The sequence below is a fragment of the Carassius carassius genome, chromosome 16 (genome assembly GCF_963082965.1).
Source record: "Carassius carassius chromosome 16, fCarCar2.1, whole genome shotgun sequence".
Classification (NCBI taxonomy): Eukaryota; Metazoa; Chordata; class Actinopteri; order Cypriniformes; family Cyprinidae; genus Carassius; species Carassius carassius.
This window is the reverse complement of record NC_081770.1, coordinates 28,319,359-28,346,054: the sequence shown is the minus strand read 5'-3', so window position 1 is coordinate 28,346,054 and position 26,696 is coordinate 28,319,359. Positions and strand designations below refer to the sequence as shown.

Below are 26,696 nucleotides of genomic sequence, written 5' to 3'. Positions count from 1 at the left end.
CGACCAGGGAAACCCACATTTTTGTCAAACCTTACTAGTAAACACTAACTACTGTCAAAAGAACTAGCCCTTTTCCACAGATATACTGAACAATATCACATTAAGCGTTTTCTCCCCCGTAGAAATCCATTATAAAGAAACAGCTTAACGTGGTTTAATGCAGCTTACCTTAACAACAACCTTGCTTGCTTCATAGGCTATTCACTTCCATTCTGTGTAGCAACACTGAAGCCAGGAGTTAGCAACTTATCTTTCAGCTTCATTCCTTAACATCAATTTATTTTCAGGCAGGGCATAACTGGATAGTCAAATGTAAAGTTGGCGCATGACACTTTTTAACATTTATGCAATGCACGATGGCATTTGAGTGAATTTACTGGAGATACATTAAAACTAAAATGACGTTATTAATCATTGTTAAGGTCATTGTTAAGGTAGGATATGTTAAGCCACATTAAAGCTATAACAGGGCGATTGGGGAGAAAGTTTAACGTGATATTATTCACATTATACGCTGAATAAGAGTTTGTTATTTTGACAGCAGAAAGTGTTTATTATATGTAAAATTTGACAGAAATTTGGTTTTCCCCGGTCATTTTTAAGGTACGTTAAATCATTTTAAGCTGTTTCCTTATAATGGACTTCCATGGGGGAGAAAACGCTTAACGTGATATTATTCACTTTATCTGTAGAATAAAGGCTAGTTCTTTTGACAGTAGTTAGTGTTTATTACAAGTAAGGTTTGACAAAAAAATGGGTTTACCTGGTCAGTGTTTAAGTGTTTTTCACATTAAATGTTTTAAAATGTCCCGCTTCGCCACGTCACGTTGTTACCGCGGTAAGTTTCGTAGAGCATCACACAATGACGTTAGTCCACTCAAAGGTCGTAACCCTGGTCCTACCTGCAGGCCTGACACAACTATGAACACAATATCTGCTCTGTCAAACAAGACCAGCATGTCTTGCATACTGCATAAACACAAGATGCAGTACAATCTGAAATCGCTAGTTTTGACGGTTAAGAAAGAAACGGCACTACTTACCGCAACAGTCCGACACGTCTGTTCTCTAACCTCTCCAATGCATCCGCTCGAAACGTGCGGAGATCATAGACTGTCAAATACCTCGATCCCTCTTCTCCTGCAACTGGTCTCTCCCTCTCTCGCTCTCTATCACACGCACATTCAGACACACGTTGCCACCCACGTCAACCAGGAGCGCACACTTTCCCGAGCAGTGCACGGTATACATATAACTCTCTCTCTCTCTCTTTCTCTCTCTCGCAACTCTAATTTATCGCAAATCTATTTTGGACACTGCAAGCAATTCCTTTCCCTCTTACTGAAATCTTGGTTTTCTTTCTCTCATTGTATTGGAGTTATCTAACTAGCACTGTGTGAAGCTCTCGGCAGCCCACATGCACACGCGCTCCCTCCCTCGCCGTCTCTGAAGAAACGCAGAGCCATGCCAGGGATTCTTGCCATTGGAGGAAACCGCTGCCAGTTTGCTTTCCATCTCAAACACGCCGTCTTAAGCTGACAGCGATGAGTGCTAGCCTTCACACTGAATCACTCTCAACATCACGCTAAAACACTGACGTCATGCTAATATCCAAAGACTAGAGTGGAACTAGTTCTTATTAAAGAAGTCAGGGAGTTGATAGGTGGTTGCTAAAGTGTTTTGGGTGGTTGTTAGGTGGCTGTTTATAAGGATGTATAAGCCTTAGTATTGAATTTAAAGGGGAATAAAACAAAGCTGTAAGAAATAGACTTACAGTCTTTTCGATGGCATATTGGATTAATGTCCTTGATCACGTAATTTTCTAAACTTTCAAAACTGTTTAATGGAGTTTTTGCCTTTTTTTTTAGAAAGTTTATTTAGCTGAAAATGTTACAATGTTACACAAAAGTACAATCCATTGAACACACTGTTTTCGTGAATTAAAATAAAGCTAAATAACACACAATATAATATAAAATGATATGATATATGAGATGATATAAGGTTATATACTACATGACTAAAGCTAAAGAAGAAATAAGAATATAAAGGTATATATATATATATATATATATATATATATATGTACACACATTTATATATTACAATATAGTGTAGAGCATAAACTTTCGTAGTTTTATTAAATAAATAAAACTACTGTATAATTATATATACTTAATATTAAAATGACAAAGTACCTTTCTGTACAGTCTACCAAGTAATAATAATAATAAGTATACATATAACACGAGTATATATTGGGTAAAATAATTACTTTTAATTGTACGTTTTTAATTATTTTAAAATAATATTTTATGTATGTTTATATGCCATTTTGAACATAAATTTGAGATATTTTACATATAATTGAATGTAGGCTTTACAACCTAATGTACAGTATGAAAAAGGAGAAATTATGAAAACTTATTTCGAAATTTGTTATAAAAAAATAAAAATACTTACATTTAACAGTGCTATTAAAATCATTAGTGGTTTAATGTTTTAAAAATATTTGTTAAGATATAATATATATATCCATCATATCTATTTATCCATTAATTATGAAAAAAAGGTCAAATCTCTCCCTAAGACCTTTCCATATGAATTATATATTATTGTTTTACATTTAATTTTATAACATTGTTTTACAGGCTTTGAGTGAATAGGCTTTACAAGTTAATGTATGCTGAAAATCTTGAAGATTATTATTGAGATTTGCTAAAGATTACATTTAACAGTGTTATCAAATTATCTGTTATTATGTTTTTAAACATTAACTTTTAGTGAGCATTAAATGACAATAACGGTAATAAATTAGGTGACATTAGCATGGGATATTTATAAAATATATACAGTAAATATCCAATACTAAGCAACACATATATCAGTATTTACAATACTGAAAAAGGGTATCTTAGCAAGCATTATAATTATATTGAAAAAAAAAAATAAATAAATAAACAAGTAACAGCAAACCTCTGCTTAACAGACAGCGTGATTTAAATTTTCATAGTCAAACATCAAATTCCTTAGCCTACACCACTAATGTGTTGGGCTTGTTTTTTTTTCTTCTTATTCCACTGAGATGAGATTCCAATGTGGTGTCTTGGCAAGCTGACAGTGTTCAAAGATGTGCTACCTACAATCATAGTGATTAGACACAAGTTGCTGATTGAAGCGACAAATCAAATCCAAGCCCACAATCTCAGGCTACTCTGTCCAGGTGCAGCTATCGGATTGTTCAAATATGGATTCCAGAGAGGCTTTGTCAGATCGCGAGGTTGATATTCTCACTCATCAGTGGGCATTACAAATTGTGTGAGTCCTTGAAAACAGCAAGAGATCTGCAAGAAGCCACACTAGCTGAGTGAGGCATCTGTGTGGCCATATTGTTAAAGAGGAACAGTCGATCTGCGGCACTGATGCTGAAACGCATCCATATTGTGGATGTGAATTTACACTTGCCACACAGTTGTAGGTAGTGATGGGGAACTTGGATGAGTTGAGCTCCAAAGGATGTTATTTATGCATGTGTTTTGCAGTACTTTAAATAAAAAGAAAAAAGAAGAGTGAATGCCACACAGACAAAGTGTGGATCACAATTCACCTAAAAATCGGAGACGAAAAGAAACTAACTTTTGCATAAACAAAATGAGGCCAATGTTAGGACAATGCATATTTTTTTACTTGCATTTTTTGTGTTGTTTACATTCATTTTCAGGACAATTTAACTACAAAATTCTTATGACTTTTTACTTTTTTTCTTCTTCTCTAAGGTCCAACATCAATGTTTTTCATTAGATTGTCATGAATGCAATTTAGTTCATTCAAAATCAGCATTAATTAAAGGCATTACATCAAGCTACATAGATCACTGAATGCTGATAATTAAAAGAATATATAATTTGTGTATTTCATTAATATATGGTATGTGATAGAAACATTTTTCCATTTTACAGTAATGATAACTACATTTAGAAGCTAAAATGTGCCTGTGTGTACATGAAAAGCATGTTGTAAAAAAAATAAAATAAACAAATGGTTTTAGGCTTCATTTTCTTGAAAATGTAATCTTGATTAAGTTAAAAAAACGTAATTATTTATCTTGGTTTTTGGGGTGAAAATGTAATTTAATTTAATTTAATTTAATTTAATTTAATATTGACAATAAGCTTGACAATTGCAAACAAGTTGTCAGTGATATCTTACTTGCAACATTACTTACAACACTGATCGCAAATGTCTCCACGTGAGATTCATTACCGTAAATATTTTCTCACAAAGAAACATGCAGATTATCCAAATGACTAAAGGTGAGTCCATCCTAAAGTAAGTGTTGTGCGAATGGGACAACAGAGTCATCAAACACTTAATCTGATCAATCAAACCCAGTCAACAAAAAATAATCTTTGACCGACTGGTGAGCGAAATAAATCGTGTGAAGTCTGTCATTTCTACAGCACTGAAAAGAACTACAAAAATACTACTTTACAAATTTGTTTCAAACATTCTCCCCATCAGCCATTGGCTGGTACAAACAGGTAGTCCCGCCCTAAACTCACACCACTGGTTGAGTCAGTCAGGTGACTAAAACAAGCAAACTGCACTTCAGTTTAGTTCCAATACAGGTACAGAAATTACTCAGTTGATGGTGCTTTAGATGAGCAAAGGATTTGTACTAAGACCATTGAACATTTCAATCGAGAACATTATGTTTCAAAACATATAAAGGATCGACTGAAACAGCTGCAAAAAAATTGTACTGGATAATAATGTGATGGGTCGGGGGTGGAATTAGATGCAATGCATTATGGGTAGAATGTGAGAGAGCTTTGATAAGTAGAAAAAAAAAGGTTTAAAGGAGAATACAATGAGGTCCATATCTGTGTCTGTTAACCAAGTTTACAGTATGAAACATTCACAAAGCTGGAATTTTCCCACTCTGACTGGATATATAGAGATTAAGAAAGACATTTAGAATTCGACGGGCACTGGAACGCAAAACAGGAATCTCCAATGAGGAATAACCGTCATTTTCGAACATGTCACACGGCTATGGTTATATTCGGTAATGGATTGAGACGTGACCATCAAAAATAAAGCTAAATCAACCTCCCTCCTCCATCCTATCTTTTGTCACTGTGAATCTAAATATAAAGCGCAGTCTATCCCAGTTCTGTGTGATGTAAACCTGTTGGACACGCAGCTCCTTTATGCCAGAATTCACCGGAATGTTCCAGCTGAATGAGTCACTCGGAGTGAATCATCATCCCCAGTCTTAGAGCAGCGCAGAACCCAGAGAGGCTCAGCTAATACTGTATTACACACCTCACGTCCCGCCGTCACAGATGTACACCCATCATCCGACTGTCCCCAATACAATTTTTGGGGTTTTCTGAACAAATATATCATGAACACATCCACTTGACATAAAAATTTGCATTTGGAAGATGGTGTTTTTAGCATGTTTGCTAATTAAGTAATATGACATGAGCAAGCATGGTTGAGATTTGTTCATTGACACAAGAATGCAGCTAATTCACACCCATACTGATATTCTAACCAACAGCATGCTTGGATGATATTGTATTTATACAACAGTTCAATAAAATAAATGTCTATAATATTTATTACAATGTAAATTGTGACATGATTTATCTAATACATTTATATACATGCATAATATATTATGTATTTTAAATAAATAAATAAATATTTAATTAGCTACATCACTACAAAAATAATATTTGCATTTATAGACAAATAATTATATCAATACACTTATGAATAATATAATCATTCATAACTGATTGTAATAACTGATTCATTTCTGAACAGGGCAGCATTTCCCAAAAGCATCGTAAACCTAAGTACACTGTAGACCCATTGCCACCAGAGGAGCTATGATCAACGTAGGCTTATGATTCTTTTGGGATACGCAGCCAACTTAAGTGTTTTAAAATGAATCAACTGAGTCAATGATTCAAAGATTTGCTCATAACAACCGTCACTTGTTTCACATCTGAACAGATTAGTGTTTTGAAGGGAATCGGTTGAGTCAATGGTTCAATGATTGCTCAAAATGACAGCCACTTGTTTCATTTCTGAACAGATGAGAATTTTTAAAGGGTTCACATGATGTTGCTAAAAATAACATTATTTTGTGAAAATAAATATGTTTAAGGTTTAAAAAACACATCATTTTCCACATAACCTCTATGCCCTGACTTTTCTGAAACGCATCATTTTTACAAAGCTCATCAGTTTGAAAAATGAGGTGCGCTCTGATTGGCCAGCTATCTGGTGTGTTGTGATTGGCCTAATGTTTCAAGCATCTGACAGAAATGTCACGCCCCTCAACATATACTGTTATGATGTGTCCCGGTCAGTGGGTACATAATTACTTATTATAATGAGTTTTACTGTCTTTTTACGCGTTTCGTTGTATAGTGTGCAGCATAAACATAAAATTTGCGTTTGAATCATCAGTGACAAATCCTTTACATATGTAAACAAACTTACATACTGTGAGTCAGAAGCGCCAGACTGTCCTTGCAAAGAGTGAGGAATGCCTCAAGGCTTCTTTGCAACTTTACAGACCTTCTTTATGCACCAAGAGCTTGTAACACTCCAAAGAAAAAGAAAAAAATTGAAATCGCATATGACCCCTTTAAGTGAGTCAATGATTCAATTATTTTCTCAAAGACAGTCACTTGTTTCATATTTGAAATGATCAGTGTTTTTAAGAGATTTGAGTCAATGATTTGCTTAGAACTAATAAACTGTTACTAAATTGTTAATGAACAAATTGAGTTAAAGTTGAGTTAATTATTAAACGATTCACTCATAAACAGTCACTTGCTTCATTCCTGAACAAAACATTATTTTGTCTGAATCAGCAGAGTAAATGATTCAATGACTCGCCCACCAAGACAGTCACTTGTTTGCAACTTGAATTTAAATGTATAAATCCATACTTTAAGACATTCATCAGCTGTTAAATAAAAATATGACTACTCAAATAGAAAACAACTGAATATCCAAATATACCTTTTGGGGCTGCGAAAACTCTTCAAGACAACAAAAACATTAATATCGTCCAAGGAAATACTATTCTCAATTTGAGATGCCTACAGGCAGTCTAATGTGTTTTTTCCCTCTTGCATTGATGCATGATAATCCAGCCTTTAATTTTCATACTTGTGGGAGATCAAAAATACCAAAAACAATGGTTATCACAGAGTATTGTCTTTTGGTGATCAAGTGGAAAAACTCCCTCTTGTTTCCTTTCCTGTTTTTTTGCTATCGTTTTTCCTCCACAAACACGCTCAGGCTATCCGTCAGGTCATCTCCGGGCGTCTCCTGTTCTCTCGTTACGCTCATCAGTGATTGATAACACAACTGCACAACTAGTTGCTTAGCAACCTTTCAAAGAACTGCTGTGCAATGCAGAAGAATTTCTGACGCTCCAAAATAAAACTATCTGCATTAGCAAACATATAACACTGATTAACAGTGAACTGTGCTTTAATACAGTAGACACATTAAACATCAAGATAAACTGCTATTTTGAACACATGTAATTTTGAATGCTATCATAAGTGAGCATATCTGATTCAGTCAGTGAATGAGTCAATAGACTGATTCAAACCAGTTGTCTTTTTCAGTCTTGAATCAACCAGATCAGACTGCGCCATTCTTAGCGACAGCATAGCGTTAACAGGGTGAAACATTATCATTAGGCTCAGTTAACAATAGTGCTAAATGCTAAAAATACACAGGAAGTGGAGTAGAATTGCCATGGGAAGGCGGAGATATGCCTAATTCTGAGTACAAGCTGTGCGGAAAGAGTTCTCTGGATCCTCGTGGCTGTGGAAAATTATGGTTCGTCTTCTTGTGTTCAAGACGCCCCGCTGCGGCTATTTGTTAAATTTGCTTAGACAAAGTAGGCACTATGGTGGGCAAGAAAAGAAGTTAAAGTGAGACAGACGGAGGGAGGGAGGGAGGGAGGGAGGGAGGAGGAGGAGTACGTAGAAGAGATGTGGCTAAAAAAGAGAAACTTAAGATTGCTGAAGAGCTTGTGTTATTTATTTTTTTTAACTGGTGTGTCAAGTTTTTTTACACTGGCAGAAAGGGAGGTTAGGTTGTGGGTTTGCATATATATAAACTGAGTTCCCACCAAAATCAGTATTGTATCTGGTTGGTATTGAAAAGTCGAGTTTTAATTTTATGTAAAATGCGATATCCATGTTAACTGACAAGCTACGCAATATTGTGTTCATAATCGCAGATTTAATTATTAACAGCTCTGTGTATTAAATGCCACTCCATCTGAAAGCATGTGAAGGAGATTTACTACTAATCATAGAACTGGATGTGCATGACAATCGCATGCAAATTTTCATGCAGCACTAAAAAAATTAATAATTTTGACGGCATTGATGTATCTGCGGTGGTTTCTGTGGTGGGGAAGAAATGTAAGCTATTAATAAGATTAGTATTGACCAAATTCAGAGGCTGACATATTTTTAATGTTATTATAAACTAAAGATGCTATGTGAAAGTTTCAAACAGAAAATATTGGTTTTAAAAATTAAAACTCAGAATATGACGCAAACCAGCAATAGTTAAACATGTTAAATAACACAAATGTATCTAAGACAATTTTATTAACCGGTGTCTTTGCTGATGACCTTTGCTGATTGTGTTCAACCATAATAAAAATCAAAAGTGACTTAAGATAAACTAACAATTGTGCTTCATTGTTTTTTTTTTTTGTTTTTTTTGCTAAAGAGTTTTGAACCTTCTTCTTCTGTTTTCTACCGTGCAGACGTGAATTTACTTTTCCTTTAGCCTGAGGCTTATTCATTACACTTTTTGGTGTGAAAGGGTTTTTACATTTGCTATAAATAGAATTCTTATATTAAAAACAATCAAGCCTTGCTCATATTTAAAAAGTAAGGTGAAAGTAATGCAAAAGTAACGTAATGCATTACGTACTTTCCATAAAAGTAACTAAGTAACGTAATTAGTTACTTTTTTAGGGAAGAACACAATATTATAATGCATTATTTTTAAAAATAACTTTCCACAACACTGTATGTATATATATATATATATATATATATATATATATATATATATATATATATATATGAGTCAACGGTTTGTCTGAACGCTGTCCTGATTTGGAGAAGATGTCTTATCTCATCTGCTGTTTTTATTTTTCAGCACAAAGCATGTCTAGGACATTGAAATTAAATGGTTTCAAACCACAAGAAAAAAAGCTTGTTTACAATAATTTGGCAATTTAGTATTCTCTCATAAGTGTGTCTGTTTCCCTGTGTTGTGCTGAGAGTGTTCAGACAGCATCAAAGCAATGCTCCAGCACTTTAGAACAGGACACTCTGGCACACCAACGTCCGCATGAATTCGGTTCTGTTGTGTTACCTAAGGTCTGAGGTAAACACACATTTCACAGGCTGATCTGGACAGAGGTCCACATGCACAGATCGCCCCCTCACCTCCGTGGCGACTGCCAATGGAGAGGGGGTTGCCTCAGTAACAGCAAGTTGGCAGGCTAGTCAGACACTATGCGCCAGCCCACACAATTCACCGACACTATGGTTCTCGCTGTCGGGCAGACAGAGGCGTTTGTACAGAAAGAGGCCAGTAATGACCGACCACTTGCAGCTTCACGGGAACAAAAGATCAGTTTTTGAGTTTGTTTTTGCTCACAGGGGACTTTAGACTAATATGTGAGAACTGAGTGTTTTCATAATGATTATCTGGAATAAGAATAAATGAATGATTAATTGAAGTCTGTAAGTGGTTTAGTTTATCGTTTCAAGCCTGTATGACATTCTTTTTCAGTGGAACAAAAAAGGAGATATTTAGAAGAATGCTTATGCTGCTCTTTTCCATGCAATGCAAACAAATTACAAAATGATAAAATTTTAGCTGTTACTTCACAGAACAAATTAAATTACATTTAATTTAATGTTCGTAGTAAACTACATTGTAGCGGATCTGACCCGAATCAGACAAATTAAAGAGTCGATCAGAACTGTGGTTGAAACACGAGCCGAATTCCTCAGAAAGGCAACAGGAAGTCATAAAACATTCTGTGCCACAAGTCCCAAGCAAGATAACCAACCAACCAACTCTTTCACAGAACAGCTTTCAACATTAACACCACTAGAACAATTACTGACAATTTCAATTCGGAGAAGAGATTGTCAAATTTGGGGCAAGTAATTGAGATGCAACGCCGGACATCACATGAGACACATAAACCCATGAGAGTTATACACAATATCCTTAAACACTTCCCCCAGAAGAACCAGACTAAATTTCCTAAGGGGGGCCTTTGAACCTCTGGTCTCCACAGAAATCTTGGTCAGATAATGGCACAGAGACTGTCTTTTCTACATATATATGGACCAAAATGAACTCAGAAAGACTTCTAAATGAATATCAGTCCATCGCTTCACTCCATATTCATTTATATGTAACCCACACATTTGACTATCATGTTATGATCACTTATTGTGTATGTCTTTTAATAACTATTGGATAGCTTAAGGATACATATTCATGTCTAGTATGTATGTATTCGAATCTGTTAGCTTGAAACAGTCCTGACCATCAGTTATTTGTCAAATGTATCATATTCTTGTTATAGGAATCATGTCCAAAATAAGACCTGCAAGAGCGGGAAAATTCGGACCACATGCTTGATAAGTTAACATATGACTTATGATACCCCCGAGCCAAGACAATATCTGATTGGTCAAGACAACATTTGAGGTGTGGCCAACAGGCCAGTTTAAATACTCAGGACACCATAAAATTTTGCGTTTAGTTTTTTAGCTATGCTTCTTAGCTTTTGCTATTAGCCATGCTGTTAGTCATCACTGCTCTTTGAGGGAGGTTCCAGCGTGCTTCGGCCTGCACGCCGGCTGCTACTTAGCCATGTGAGAAGAAACACAACATAGTCTCGCCAAACTTTACTTCTTTTCTTTTCCGTTTGAGAGTTTCGTGTTCTGAGTTAAGTTTTGTAACGTCGAGTGTCCGATGTCTGACCTCGACTGCCCGTTCAACTTCAACCAGCCACACAACTCTGCATCTTCAGCCAACGCCCAACCACGGGCTTCCCAAGACGTCACTTCAGCGACTATTGAACTTCCAGCCAATCAGCGACATCGGGAAACCCCCTTTCAATGACAACAAAGGGGACTCCCTTTTCACAGGAGAAGTAACTTTACCTCCAGACTGTGACCTTACTGGTGTATCTAATATAATTTTAACCTCATTGAGGAACTCAGTGCGAGGGTTAATTAAGTGATTGATGGCTGTTCATGTCTATGCAATTTCACGTATTGCTGTGAACTTGGGATTTCACTTTTTCATTCTCTTGAAACTCATTCTTCCCTAACTTTCGATCTTCCTGCAACTTGTGTGAATGTGTGAGTGCGTGCGTTTATGTGCTAGATTAGTTTATATGTCTTAGATTTATCTAATAAAGCCTTATTCATATTGAAAAGAGAAGTATCTTGTGTTTTGTGCTTACAAGTTAATGTCTTAAACTGCCGATCTTGTTACTGTGCTAATTGATAGTGTTTTCACTATACTTTGGATATTAATATCCAGCGCAGATTTGATGTTAAACGGCTCGTTCAGTGAATCGCAGGGCGTCTCAGTGATCAGCCGTGAAACACTGATTCTGTTCAAATTCCCTTTAAAATCTTAAATGATTCCCTTTGAGCTAAATTGACCTGTTTCCCTTACAACATTTATAATTAAACTATATATTTTCTTCATTTATTTTAGAAAATTATGTTGAGTTATTGTTATATTGCATATTAATATTATGTTTTGTGTACAAAAAGAAAATAGACTAACAAATAATAATAATAATAATAAAAACATTTTAAAATAAAATAAAAAACAAATAAAAGCTAGATTATTTCACACAAAACAATGCTATAATCACATTTTATGAGGACAATAAATCAATCAATAAATCACTAAATTAAGTCATGCACCTCATATAGAGTGTCATATGAAGAAGGAAATTTATAAAGTTTAAAAGTAACTTTCCACCAAGGTTCATATAACATCCCATCTACCACTGACATAAGAAGTGTGTCTCACCAAAACAATAAAGATCCCATCAAACTGAGCGACTGAATTATGAGGAATACCTGAGACTGAAGGGAGGCCCCAAAACATATCCGGATGCCTATATCACCCTTAAAACGTCTGAACGCCAAAAACATCAAATCAAGTGGCATCTTCAAAATTTTTAATGATGTTAGAAGTCATTCTAAATAAAATCTTTTCAAAACTTCTACAAATGTTCAATATCAAGCATATAGGGAGCACTGAGCCTTGCATAGGGGCCCTATAACGGCTATTATTTGTTATATATTTTGTAGGTGTCAAGATGTTGTTTGACCATGTGCGTCAATGCCATCTGTATGACTATTCAAACTGACAAAAGTGTCACATCTAGAGTAGCATTTCACAAAAGAGTGCCTCGACATTTAGAAATATTCTGATGTCAACAGGAGCAGCAATTAACTAAACCTGTTGTAAAATCACGAAGTTGCCTACAGCCATCCAACACAAAGCCTAATAATATCGGTAGCGTTTCTTCAAAATACCCAGGGTTCAAAGTCGTCTATTTAGCATCTGGCCTTCTTCAACACTTTGTCACAAAGCTTTTCAGTCAATGTATTGATAACAGTACCACAGTGGCATTATTATCAGTGGGTAATTATTTGGTATTGGTCGTAATGTGAGTCGAAATGTACTTATTTCGACCAAAATCCCATTACGACATTCCAAATTGTACATCAGCTGAAGGCAGGATCCACCAAAGCAGAACCGTGAGACTGGAAAAACAAAACAATATGTGAATGCTGTACGTCTGAAGGCAACTATTTGATTTCTGTCAAGGAAATGCAATATTTGTACTCCAATCCTGAACAGAAAAATAGATTACATTTTGTGTGAAGGCTAAAATGAGGACTGATTATCTCCATGGCCACATTATTTTTATGCTCATATAAACATTTTTATTGCTTAATTACCATTAATGCAGCAATAAATTAATAAATAAACACACAATTATAGTATTTTTGTACTGGTATTAATTTATATTGATTTATTAACTGATTTATTGATTGATTGATTTGAATAAATTAATTGATTTAGTAAACATTTAAAAGTATTCATGTCATGGACTAATTTAATGCTGCTTTTTACTTTCTCGACTTTCTTTTACTTTTACTTTATTTCTTTTTTTAAATCCTGTAAATCATTGTTGTATCTCTTATTAGGAAATTATTATTAAAAGAAATTATCCTATTATGAGGAATTATAGTATTCAATTAATAAGTTTAAGTAAAAAAAATGTATATATTTATATATATATATATATATATATATATATATATATATATATATTTATTTATTATTATTATTATTATTAATATTATTATTATTATTATTATCATCACATTATCATCTGATCTTAATGGTCCAAGATGTAATTCATAAATTAAGTAATTCAGTTTTAAACAAAATATAATAGTAAAAAATTTGAAATAAAAATTTATATAATTTAAACATTTTTAGACAACATATTTATTTATCTAATGTTAGTTTAACGTTATCATGTGATCTAAATGTTCCCAAATGTTATTCATTAATTAATTTAATTAATTAGTTTTTACACATAATATAATTTTAAATACTTAGAAATAATTATTTATATAATTTAAACATTTTCCTTCTTTTTTAATACAATTGTATAAAATTGTAAAAGGTATTTAAAAATCTACTAACAATTACAGTTCATGTTTGTAGCAATATGTTATGTACTGGATTTAAAATGAAATGGGTCAGAGTAAGGATATACGATCTATAAGACAAATCTTGGACTTGTCTAGAAGGACACCTGTTGTTGTGGATGAAGCATCATGCATATATGCCACGTCATTTCATGAAATTAATTATTCTTACTTAATACTTCTGTAAATGAATGCAGGTAGCTTGCATGCCATTAAAAGGTTACCATCTGACAGCAAAACTCTGCAAGAAAGTTCATGATGGAAATACGGTGTGAGTAGTCTTTAACACACTGACACATAAAAAGACACTCTGACCCACACAGTTCACCTCTGTCTGTCCCAGAAACGTGACGCTGAAGCCAGGAAGGGGTGGCATCGTCAGAACGAGTAAATGTGTGAATCCCTGCAAAAATTATCGCAACCTGGCAACACGACGAGCCTCAGGCTGTGCCACCACACATTTCACCTTTCCTGGGTCGTGACCCCTCAACATCTGCACAAGTCACATTCACTACGTTTACAACCCAACACAGGCTAATGTAGTCAGAAAAGTCTTGAAGAGCAACCAGCTGGAAGCAGAGAAACTACTATTAAAACTACTAGTAAAAAAAACAACAATGATAAGCTGACTACAAACATTGACTTTGGCTGTAACATGCTTGTTGCTTAACTATCTAAGGTAAGTGGCTTTGCAAACACTATAACATAAACATACAAAAATCAAGGCTGTATCTGAAATCACCCTACGTACCCTCATTCACTTCATTACTCAACATTACTTCATTAATATAGTTTACAAAAAATAAGTGAATGAAAATGAGTGAGCAATTTGGACACTGAGTATGGCAGAAGTGCTGTGGACACCCTCCTCTGGCAAAATACAGGAATATATTTGTCTTGACCCTAACAGTACACAAGACAAAACAAAACACAAACACAAAACAAAAAACCACAAGACAAAAACACAAAGCAATAAACAGTCAATAAACAAAGTAAAACACAAGACAAATCAAATGCAAAACACAAGACAAAAAAACGACAAACCAATAAACAAAAAACAAACAACAAGACCAAAAGACAAGATGAAACAAACAAAACACAAGGCAAGACAAAAAAAAAAACATTGAAACAATACACAAGATAAAAAATCAAATGACAAACCAATAGACACAAGACAAAAAAACACAAAACAAAACAAAAAATAAAGACATGCATCAAAAGACAAACTAATGAAAGTGAAAAAAAACAAAAACAACAACAACAACAAAAAACCTTAACAAACAAAGAACACAAAACAAAGACAGATCAAAACAAAACATTTTTTTTTTTTTGCTGTCTCTCTGTCTGAACAAAGGCTAAAAATCAAATAGTGCATTATATACATGACACTATTTAATAGCCGTCATTCTTAACACACTGTGGCGAGACCACATGCTAACCACTGAAAATCCTGCACAAATGAAACATGGCCATTCTGAAATGGACCATGTCTAGATGAAAGCTGAGAGGATGAAAAGTTTTTCTAGCGTGTGGAGCATGAGTGACAGTTAACCAGGATGAAGTGACAGTGCGACATGAGGTTTCATCACACTGATGGGACGAAAATGAAAAAAGCTTTCACACGTGTGTTCCTGCATCTTTGTTGGTTCGCCCTGCAGGCAACATCGCAGATGGGGCTGAAGCATAAAAGCAGCATGTTACTGTACATGTGCATGAGTCCATCAAAAACAAGTATTTTATGGAATACACAAAAGTCACAAATAAAGACCAATTGATTTTGGGCTTTGTTCAGACAGACAACAATATATATTTGTTATTGTTTTGTATTTTGTTTTATTTTGAGGTTTTTGGTTTATTAGCTTAGTTTATTTTTGTGTGTTTTGTTTTGTTTACTGCTGAAATTTTTTCAGCTATTTATACTATGAACAGAAGATAATACCAGCTAATTATAACAATAATAATAATAACTATATAAGTACAATTTGTTAACTTTGAAGTTGACTTGAAAAAGCCTGAAATAACTTTGAAAAGCTAAAGGTTTGAATATAACTGTTGAAACTGAAGTTTCTAGCATGATCAAGTTGCTAACATGTCACTAGAATAATTTAACTTGCTCTTAGCATGTTTTAGAATTTGGCTAGAATTATTGAACACATTGCTAGAATGCTGCTAACATGATTTAGTGTGTATTTAGCATGATTTTAAATATCGCTAGCACGTTGTTAGCATGATAAGCATTTTGCAGTCATGATTTAGCATTTTGCTAACTTGTCTGAAGATTTGAATATTTTGAAGTCAATAAAGTCCATCAAGGAAATAAATGGATAGATAAGAGTTTTTGAATGTTGCTAATATAAGTATGATTTAGCTTGTTGCTAGCATATTTTAGTATGTTGCTAGCATGATTTAACTTTTTGATAGCATGTTTTAACAAAGCTTGAGTGTTGCTGACATGATTTAACATCTTGCTAGAATGTTATTGACATGATGTTTGTTAACTTGTTTGAAGATAATGGTTCAAAAGTTCAAAGTTTTAATATTTTTAGGTCAGTAAATGATGATTTAACATGTTGCTAGTATGTTTTATTGAGCTGTTACAATTAGCATGTTGTCAGCATACTTACCGTGTTGCTAGCATGACTTAACACATGACTAACATGGTTTAACATGTTGATAACATGATGTAGCATGTTGCTAGCATGATATAGTATGTTGCAGGTATAACATGTTGCTAAAATGGTTTAACATGTTGATAGCATGTTTTAGCATTATTGATGTGGTAAGCATGATTAGAATGTTGCTAGCATGTTGCCAATTATGGTTCTAGAATGTTGCTAACATGATGTTATGTTTCTTATTGTTTCTAGCATGATTGGCATGTTTCTAATATGTTGCTAGCTTGCTGCTAATTGCATGTTGCTAGCTTGTTTCTAACATGATTAGCATTTTGCCAGAATGTTTCTCAAATTATGTTCTGTTTCACCTCACTGCTCGTGTTTTTTTTTTCTTTGCTGCTAGTATAAATGGTGTTGCAGGGCAGTAGAAGCACACTGACAGCTGTATCCTTCCACATGAGTAAAGATCATTTACCGTTAAGATGACAGGCTGACCGAATGTTTAAGAGACTGCAACAGAACAGCATTTTAAAGCATGATGTGTTACAGAACAATCTTAAGCAAGTGTACGATCTTTAATAAACTATCAAGGCAGGGGCGAAAATCTCATCTAAATGTTGGGGGGGACAATAAACATAACATTTCTTATGAGCAAGTTTTGAAGGTGACACCAATAAAACAGGCAAAATTGTACTTAAGGATATGTGTACAGAGAGGAAAGCCTTACTATTGCATGGAGACCGTTCCATTATCCTTCTTCTCAAAGTTTCTTTCTGGTTCAATGAAAAAGCTGACTAAATTGACCAAAACATTCTTCAAAAAAATTTTTTTTTTCGTTGCAATGTTTTTGAAGTTGTTTACACAATCAAGCCACCAAAATACAATGGTATTTGAACTTAACTTCAACTTTTATTTATTTATATAGCACATTTAATAGCAATGTTGTTGCTTCACAGTTATAATTAAAACATGCATATATAAAAACATTTGCCATGCCTAGCAAAATGAAGGCATACACACTCTTAGACATACACCCTCACACAACTATATATAGTGAGATCGGTATAGACGTGAAAGAGGGGAAAAAACAAAAAATAATTATTTATTACGTCAATGACTGATTTGTTCAAAAAGTGAATTCATTCAGTTAGGAAACACCTCCTCAGTGTGTTTCTCAAAGACGCAATTAGTGCTGTTACTGCTGTAGCTTAGTTTTTAACTTTTTTCGTTGGTGAAATAGAGCTAAAACAGGCAATATGGTGCCTAAAATGCACTTAATATTAACTTCTTGTTTATTCACATTTGTTATGCTAATATCTGGAGAACAACTGCACTCTTAGTATGATGTTATATTAGATTAACTATATAAAATGAAATAAACCGACCAGTGGGGGCTCGTGGATTTTAAAATAGAGGAGGCAAACTAACGTTAATTGTATTGGTCTGGGGATCCCTGCCGATTGTTATCATTATTATTTGCTTAACCACTTTAAAATGGCTTTTTGGTGGCTTTTAGTCAGAAACCGTAAAGAAAATATATTCAATATCGCTACTCATTATAAATACTTGGTAAATTATCAGCCCAGCCGCTCCGGGAGACGTTTAAACCATAAGACTGTATAAAAACAGGTTCAAACTAATAGCATCTAATTTATGTCTCTATGATGGTTGGTTGATATTCCAGAAGGGAGGCTAGCCTCCTCTATGATGTTACTTTTCTCAGCACTCCTCAGCGCTGAAAGAGAATACTCGATGCTGATTGGTTCCCCTGGCCTCCCCTCCCCTTCTCTTTCACTTAGCGGTTGTAATTACATCAGCAGATTCGGCACATTCGCGATAGAAAAGCGGAGCTTCGATGAAATGGTATTAACTGTGAAATTACAAACAAAAATATATACATTCTGAGACATGAACTGACGACGAGCCGCCACTGAAACCGACTAGTGAACGCGAAATAATCTAAATGCGCACCCGCACTAGTCTAATCTAACGAACAAGACTTGTATATGCGTACACTATGGGTGTGTTTAAGACGTTATTAAACAAACTAGGTAAACGCCTGTATAAAACAAGGGTAAACGTTATAATCGCTAACAGCGCAGACTACATCGGTGACAAAAGTAAATTGGTACAAAATAATATTTTTTGACACAATTTATTAATGACTCTATATTATCTATATTAAAGAGAAAATAATCACGTCATCTGATGTTTAATGTGAATAAAGTAAGATTGACTTATGGAGTTCCACAACTACTGAAAGACGTTGTTTTCTCGCACCGGACTGTGTGTGTGTGTGTGTGTGTGTGTGTCGGTGGTGGTGAGGTAAAAGGGGAGCAGGCAGTGGACCAAAGCACTGTGGGGCTAAGCAGGGGGAACTCGAGATGTTTAAAACTTTTTTTGTTGTTGCTCCGTTTGCATTTGTATTGTTTTACTACTTACACAATTAGTTTAACTATATATCATTATATTATTTACAATACACATATTTCAATTATATTTTAGGGGGGGGGCAACCCTCAGATAGGGGGGGGGTCCGGACTCCCCGACCCCCCCGCGATTTCCGCCTATGTATCAAGGACAACGGGCCTCATTTATCAATCTAACGTAGAAACAAGCGCAGACCCGTGTGCAAAAATCATTTTATGACAGAGTTCATGTGCGATTCATGAAAAATTTGCATGTCGCCAATCTCATCGTATGAATGATCGCACGTTGATAAATGTGGGGGCAGATAACAATCATTATTTTAATATCACGCCCTATATTCTGACAAAATATGAGATAATATATGTCGCAAACTATAGTTTACGACACAGAAACGAAACCCGGCCAAACAGAGGAAGCAGTCTCATGAAAGAGAAATTGATCTTTCTCCAAAAACACCTGCTAACCTTGTAATTTCAAAAAATTAGGCTACATGAGTTTATGTAATTTATATGTATATTAAAATACTGTTAAATATAAACATCCTATTTAGTTCCCCTCACTCTAAAACAGATATTTAGATTTAACAGTATTTAGCACAGAACAAGAATGAAAAATAAGTAGCTATAAAATTATATATTATATTAAATAAAAATAAAATACAAATTAGGCTATAGTGGCATTTATTATAAACAGCATGCAAATGTAAAGAAAAACTGAAATGGCATTGAGCTTAAAAGGAAAATAAAAATCAACAAAATCCAGTCATTCTACATTCTCCATCATATTTAATATGCTGCGCGCAAGTTCAGTTAACTCAAAAACCTTTGTACACAAGCTGAGACCAGACGTGAGATTTGATCTTAGCAACAGCTTAGATCCATATTGATGAATTCCAAGTTTTGCGCTGAAACGAATGTACACCCTATATTCTGTCGTACATTCGTTTCGTAAATGAGGTGCAATGTGAAAGTTTATGAGAACAGCAGCAATGTTTGATGCATGTCGACAAAATGATTGAGTCACGTTAGCAGTATGAATTAAGTACAGACTATTCTGTGTTATGTAGAAACTTAGATAGACAGACATGAATGTTGCTCAAACCTATTTCTGGAGAGTTTCGATACTGTAATAAGTGACTGATGCACAGAACAGCTCATGAAACATCTAAGAACCACATTCCAGAAGAGAAGCAAGTAATGTCAAAAAAGATGGTACTTAGCATAATCGCTGTTGGTCATTTTAACTCAGAGCCTCAAGACATTTAGCAAATGTATGCATGACTAAGCCCTGAAACACTTAAAATATGCACATATTTGGCTGAGGTTGCTTGTAAAGTATGTTCTGTGACAGGCTTCACTGGTAACGGACGCTTTGAGGATTTTCGTAACATGACACAACACTTCACTGTCACTCTGCATTACCAGAAAAAAACCTCTTCCCAATCCCACAGATTTCTGTCCGTACGGCCGAGGGTGCAGATCAATCACAAGTCTCCCAGTGACCATCTGCTGACCCAGTATTGCATATTAAAAGTGGTTGCCGATGGGGAAACCTGTCAGTCAATATGAGGGCAAACTTAGCATGGCTCACCCGCTTCAGACAGAAATACTGACCACAACTGAGAGATCATTGCAAGACCTATTGGAGGATATGCATAGGCTACACATTGGCTCTATGCGAGAACATTAACAGATGCTTATATTTACATTTTTATATTTCATACATAAATATATTTAATATATAAACATACAATTTTTTCTTAAATATATACATGCATGTGTGTGTATTTATATATACATAATAAAAATACACACATATTATGTAAACAATACCTTTTATTTTGGATGTGATTAATCGCAATTAATTGTTTGACAGAAGTTATTTCAAACACTCGACTATGATATTTAGTTTATTTGGAGAAAAACCATATCAATAAATTATATCTTTGTTGGACAACAGGTTTGTAAACAGACTCATAGACATGCAAAACTGTATCGCACACGTGCTATTGTAGTACATTTATTCAGACCGATTATTTAAGCACTTTACAGCCCTGATCAAACCAGTTCCAGATTGTAGAAGGAGCTCCTCATTTAGCGATAAACTCCTCCTCAATTTTATGTCGCCTTCTGCAATGTCTCACACAGAAATATGTCAACAACTAGACTTTATCGTTATTATCGCAGGATAATATATATATATATATATATATATATAGATAGATAGATAGATAGATAGATAGATAGATAGATAGATAGATAGATAGATAGATAGATAGACAGACAGACGACAATGGCGTGTCTTTTAAAACTTTCTTTTGTGCAGAACTACTTCCGCCATGGATTCAAATCAAAGTTTGACAGTTCAACAGCTGAGCCCCAGTCTCCGTTACTAATCGAAAACGTCACTCTAAAACTAGTAACGAAAGAACATTGAGTTGCTTCATTTGAAAGCTTACTGTATTAAAAGCGGTGCATTATGTGTAGTAAAGTTTTACGAGATACAGATTAACTGAGCGAATTTGATTACCTGCATATATATATATATATATATATATATATATACCATTGTAAAATTAATAATGAAATTTTTGTTTGTACAAAATTAACAAACATAATTACATAAACATCAGACAGACGGCAAGTTATAAACATCCAAAACCAGCCAAAACTACCAAGCACACAAGACAATATTAACATACTGCACATCCACAGCAATGTAAAGACGACAAAGTGCATTTGCCAGACCTGCCCAAGCCAAACTGTGAACAGCAAATTCAGAAAACGCTGTTCACTAATTAGTCAAATACATTTATGTATCAGCGTTGGCTTCTGATGAGAGTGCAGGCTTTGGTCCATGATACATTACAGATCTTAATTGAGACAGTTGCTGTCACAATCATTTCAACAAGCGTTTCCATGTGACTGGCTGTTTGTTGTCTTGTCCTCGTTTTCCTAACTGGAGCCGCGGAGCGTGAATCTTCACTATCAGCTGAACCGCAGCTTCGCGAGGCTCTGTGTTCGCCTCGTTATGCAACCCAAATCAGTCCGAATTAGTCATCCTTGATTCAGCCGGCCACCAAATTAACGTCGATTTTCTGAGCCGCATTACGAGTGCTGTCAGAATCCTGGAAGCCTTATTACAAGCTATCATGTCTTTGAATTGGTGATGATTGAGAACAAAAAGGTGTTTGAGGAAAAATGTTACGGTTTAAAAATAGTCCTCGGGGGAAAATGCAAAAACAAGCTGCTTTCTCTGATTTGACGAGTGCTGGAACACTGTATAAACTGTTTTAATCAGTGTCTAACAATCCTTAAAACTTTTTTTTTTCTTTTTTAAGAAAAATATATTAAAACTTATATTTAAAGACTACACTGTAGTTTTAAATTACGTTTCTCTTTCTTACCCCACTTGTTTGCTCATTTTAAGCATGAACCTCACTTATTTTTGTGAGATATAATAACATTATAGGACAAATAGACAGCAAACATTAAACTATATTAAGAATACAAAGCCATGTACTCCCTGAAAAGTACAGTACATAATGAACATGTGAACAACAACAAATGCAATGTCTTTTTTGTGTTGAGCAGTAGATGGTCAAAATGGCAGTAAGCAATGACAAATGATGAATCAACGCTGTTAAAATCTTTGTGGTTATGTCATGTCTGACATCCCTAAAACAGAGGAGAGAGAGAGAGAGAGCTCTATTGTAATGTCGTACACTAATGCTTGGTAATCCTCAGTACAGGCTTACAGGCTTAATTGAGTTTTATGAATTGTTTATAAACTTTCGTCAGTACGCTATCAAACATGCACTTAAATTCATAATACTTGAGTTTCTTGAATCGCTCGCAAACATCTGATGCATAAATAAGTTCTACTTGTTTGTTTCATAAATGTTGCAATCATTTGTATGTGAACTTTTGAGCATTCATAAATTTATCTATAAATTCAGTATGCTCGTTTGGTGAATCGTTCACAACCATGCAATACATAAATTGTCAAATATATGATTCGGAAATTTCATTAATTTAAACATTAATTATCATTAATCATTTTTAGCCATTCTTATGCGGATTATACAATCCATGAAACGTGATAAATTTGTTCTGCTTTTGTTCAATCAAACATTTTTACATAGATTATTGTAGTTTGCTAAATATTTGCACAGAAACTCGCTTACTAGCAGCGAGAGAGAGAGAGAGAAAGAAACACATTCTTGCATTCAGTCTGCAATACATTTTTAAATGCTTCCTCTATGTTTCCATGTCCCAGGTGTGTATTTCCTTCAAAACTACATACTTATTAAATACTGTACAAAAAGCGCACTTAAACTATGTCTAGTAGATCGAGGGAAGACGTTTCCATCACTGCAAGCACTATAATCCAGCCTCTCGAGTGATGCTTGCTGTTTAGGGAGAAGTCGTGGCCAAGTGGTTAGAGAGTTTGACTCCTAACCCTAGGGTTGTGGGTTCGAATCTCGAGCTGGCAATACCACGACTGAGGTGCCCTTGAGCAAGGCACCGAACCCCCAACTGCTCCCTGGGCACCTCAGCATAAATGACTGCCCACTGCTCCGTGTGTGTGTTCACTGCTCTGTGTGTGTGCACTTCGGATGGGTTAAAAGCAGAGCACGAATTCTGAGTATGGGTCACCATACTTGGCTGAATGTCACGTCACTTTTTGCACATGCAAACGGCATCTCCTGTCCTGCCCATAGCGGAGTAGAGATAGAAGAGGAGGAGGAGGAAGAACTCACCACATAGAGCTGCTTCCACAGGACAGACCACTCCTGCAGCGTAGAGGTGACCTCTGTGATGATGGGGTCCTCCAGCGGGACCACCGTCTCATATTGCCTGCACAGAAACAACAAAAATTGACCACAGGTTAGTGTGATTGGCCTCCAACAAGTAGTTACCAATGAATACTATATTTATTTACATTCATTCTCAAATGTACTTAATCGTAATGAAAGGTTAATATTCAATTACCCCCCCCCCCCCCCCAAAGCAGGTAGAAGTAATAAATAAAATAATACAAAACAGAAATGTATGTATTCTCATACAAACACTAATATATATATATATATATAGTTTTAGTTTTTTGCAAATAAACTTTTGTAAAATAATTTCTACTTGCTATTTTGCTAGTAAATATGATAAAACCGAGGAAAAGACCTTCGTTGAAGCATTTCATAGGGTCTTTAAAATAACAATGTAGTGTACACAGGGCTATGATCATAAACCAATAGCACAAAATTGTCCTGCTTCATCTTCCTGCTGTCGCATTAGCTCTTCCTGTTCATTCATCTCTCCATATTGTTGTACATCCATCAGACCTCACTGTCCTTCCTCTGTCCTTCTCTGACACAGCGTGGAAACAGATCGAGCTCTTTGTTCTGCTTTATCATCACATGTGTCAGATGTAACAGCTTTCAGAGTAATTTTCTTCTTGTTTTCTGAATTCTGATGAGATGCTATAATTTGATCCTTGGACACGTGCTGAACATGGGGCGCAGAGCTGCCTGCCCGGGATTTATAACTGAAGCTAAGCAGCAAAAACCTATCATCATAGCGATTTACAGAAGCAGGTCTTAAAACAGTTATTCTGAAACTTTTCTAGGTGTTAGAGAACTTTAGGTAAAATGTGTGTGTGTGTTTGTGTGTGTGTGTGTGTGTGTGTATATATATAACTATCTATTGAAAGTTGGTTGTAAACATGTATGTATAGCTTTAGATGTTGAACACGTTCAGTGGGATCTGCTCTAGCATGCTGTCTTCACACAATAAAGACATGTTTGGGTGTGTGTGTGTGTGTGTTGAGGGAAGACTGTGAAGTGTAACACACGGTGCCATGTGCAAACACCTGTGAAACTGATGTGCAGTTTTCCCGCGTGTTTTCAGATTCAGAGAGATGCCACTGGGAGATGACGGCCCAGGGTCTCTCTGGTCTCTTTAATGCTCACTATTTCCTGCTTTCTCCACCTTTACACTGCATAGCTTAAACATTTATATGCAGTGTGTCACTGAAGCAGATTCAAACCGGTGAATGAATCTGTAAAAACGAAGCAATCTTTTCAGAGAACCACATTCAGTTATTTATCTACCAGATTTACTAAATATGCTAACGAATTAAGAGGCGCCTGATTGTTGATTTAAACATATGATCGTTAAACATTAAAATGTAGTGTTAGAAAGAAATAAGAAAAAGAAACAGAAATTAGCTTTAGCATTTTTCATCAATTAGCGGTGTGGAGCAACCAAAAGCTACTTATTTCGATTTAATGTCACACTGTTTTACGCAAACACAGATTTATTGTTTCTTCCCACAGATCACACAACAAACAAGATCTCCAAATCATGACATAGTTGTCTCAATGAAGTTTTGCACTTTTTGTTTGTAGCTAGTAGTTCTGCTAACTACAAAAGTTAGCTCGATTACAGACAATGGGTGATTACTTTACATTACTTGTAGATTAGCTTCACGATTTACAAACTCTTTTAGACTTTTACAGGTTTGAAATCGGTCGGATAAATCATTCGCTGAAACTCACAGCAGTTACTAAATCAACATCTGCCTAACTGTACTGAACTGCGAATTAGCATTAGCAGCTGGATGTTTGTTCAAATGACAATGTGTAGTTAAAGATACATTTGTCGTAATGTTTTGGATATAAATGAAACATACAAAAGGCATCTGTATGTGTTCTAAAGCAATCTCAGCGTACAAACAATAATTTAGTCTTTTATCAATAACTTCACAAAAAATGTTTCTTCTAATGACTTTTACAACCATTAGATTGTAAGAACAACAATATCTTCTTGTAAATCCTTGTGAAAAAGAAATGCACTTCTAAAAGGAGTACCATATACTAATATATACTGAAATATAAGGAATAGTTCACTCAAAATTGAAAATTTGCTGACATTTTACATACTCTAAGGTCATTCAATATGTATATGAATATATTTCTTCATCAGATTTGGAGAAATGTAGAATTTTCTGATTTGCTCACCAATGGATCATCTGAAGTGAATGGGTGCCGTCAGAATGAGAGTCCAAACAATTGTTCAAACCAATAGTCCACAAGTAATCCACATCACTCCACTTCATCAGTTAACATTATGTGAAGTGAAAAGCTGTGTGTTTGTAAGAAACAAATCTATTATTAAGAGGTTTCATCACTTCTAGCCAAAACATTAGTAGTAATAATCTAGCCATAATCCATAATAATACTTTTTCTGTTAAAATTAAATTGCCAAATCCTCTGGCATAGATCATGTTTAGATCTGTTTTGGGCTTATAAAACAGTGTTTGATCTGTGCATATTTCTCTCCTGATTCAGGAAAAAAAACGAAAAAAAAAACATTTTTACCACAGGAAACAATATTATGGATTATAGACTCATATTTTAGCCAGAAGCAACCATTTAAAAATAAAAAGGTCTTAACGATGGATTTGTTTACTGTTGGACTGGAGTGGTGTGGATCACCTGACAATTATTGTGATGTTTTTATCAGCTGTGATGTTTTGGCTCAAATTCTGACGGCACCCATTCAGTGCAGACGATTCATTGCTGAACACCTGATGTAATGTTGAATTTCTCCAAATCTGTTCTGTTGAAGAAATAATCTCATCTACATCTTGAATGGCCTAAGAGTATTTTTTTTTTCTTTTTCTTCTTCAAGTGCAAACTGATTTTTTTTTTCAGACACACAAAAACATTAATTGTTACTTAAATGAAAACTGTTAAAAAAAACTTTGTAATAAATGCAATTTTTTGAGTTTT

The 26,696-nt window shown here is 34.9% G+C and overlaps 1 protein-coding gene across 8 annotated transcripts in view; it reads right to left on the bottom strand.

Moving 5' to 3' along the window:
* Positions 1-26,696, bottom strand: part of LOC132160081 (dedicator of cytokinesis protein 3-like) — a 177,343-nt gene that overhangs the window by 78,629 nt on the left and 72,018 nt on the right. For 7 of the 8 annotated variants that reach the window (XR_009437948.1, XM_059569782.1, XM_059569783.1 and 4 more), the window contains exon 5: positions 23,667-23,763. Coding sequence is in view for 6 of the 8 variants with exons in the window: in XM_059569782.1 (XP_059425765.1) it covers positions 23,667-23,763 (97 nt within the window). In the remaining 2 variants the exon portion in view is untranslated. Of the gene's footprint in view, positions 1-1,043; positions 1,337-23,666; positions 23,764-26,696 lie in introns of those variants that run through there. The other variant, XM_059569788.1, reaches the window with a different exon arrangement.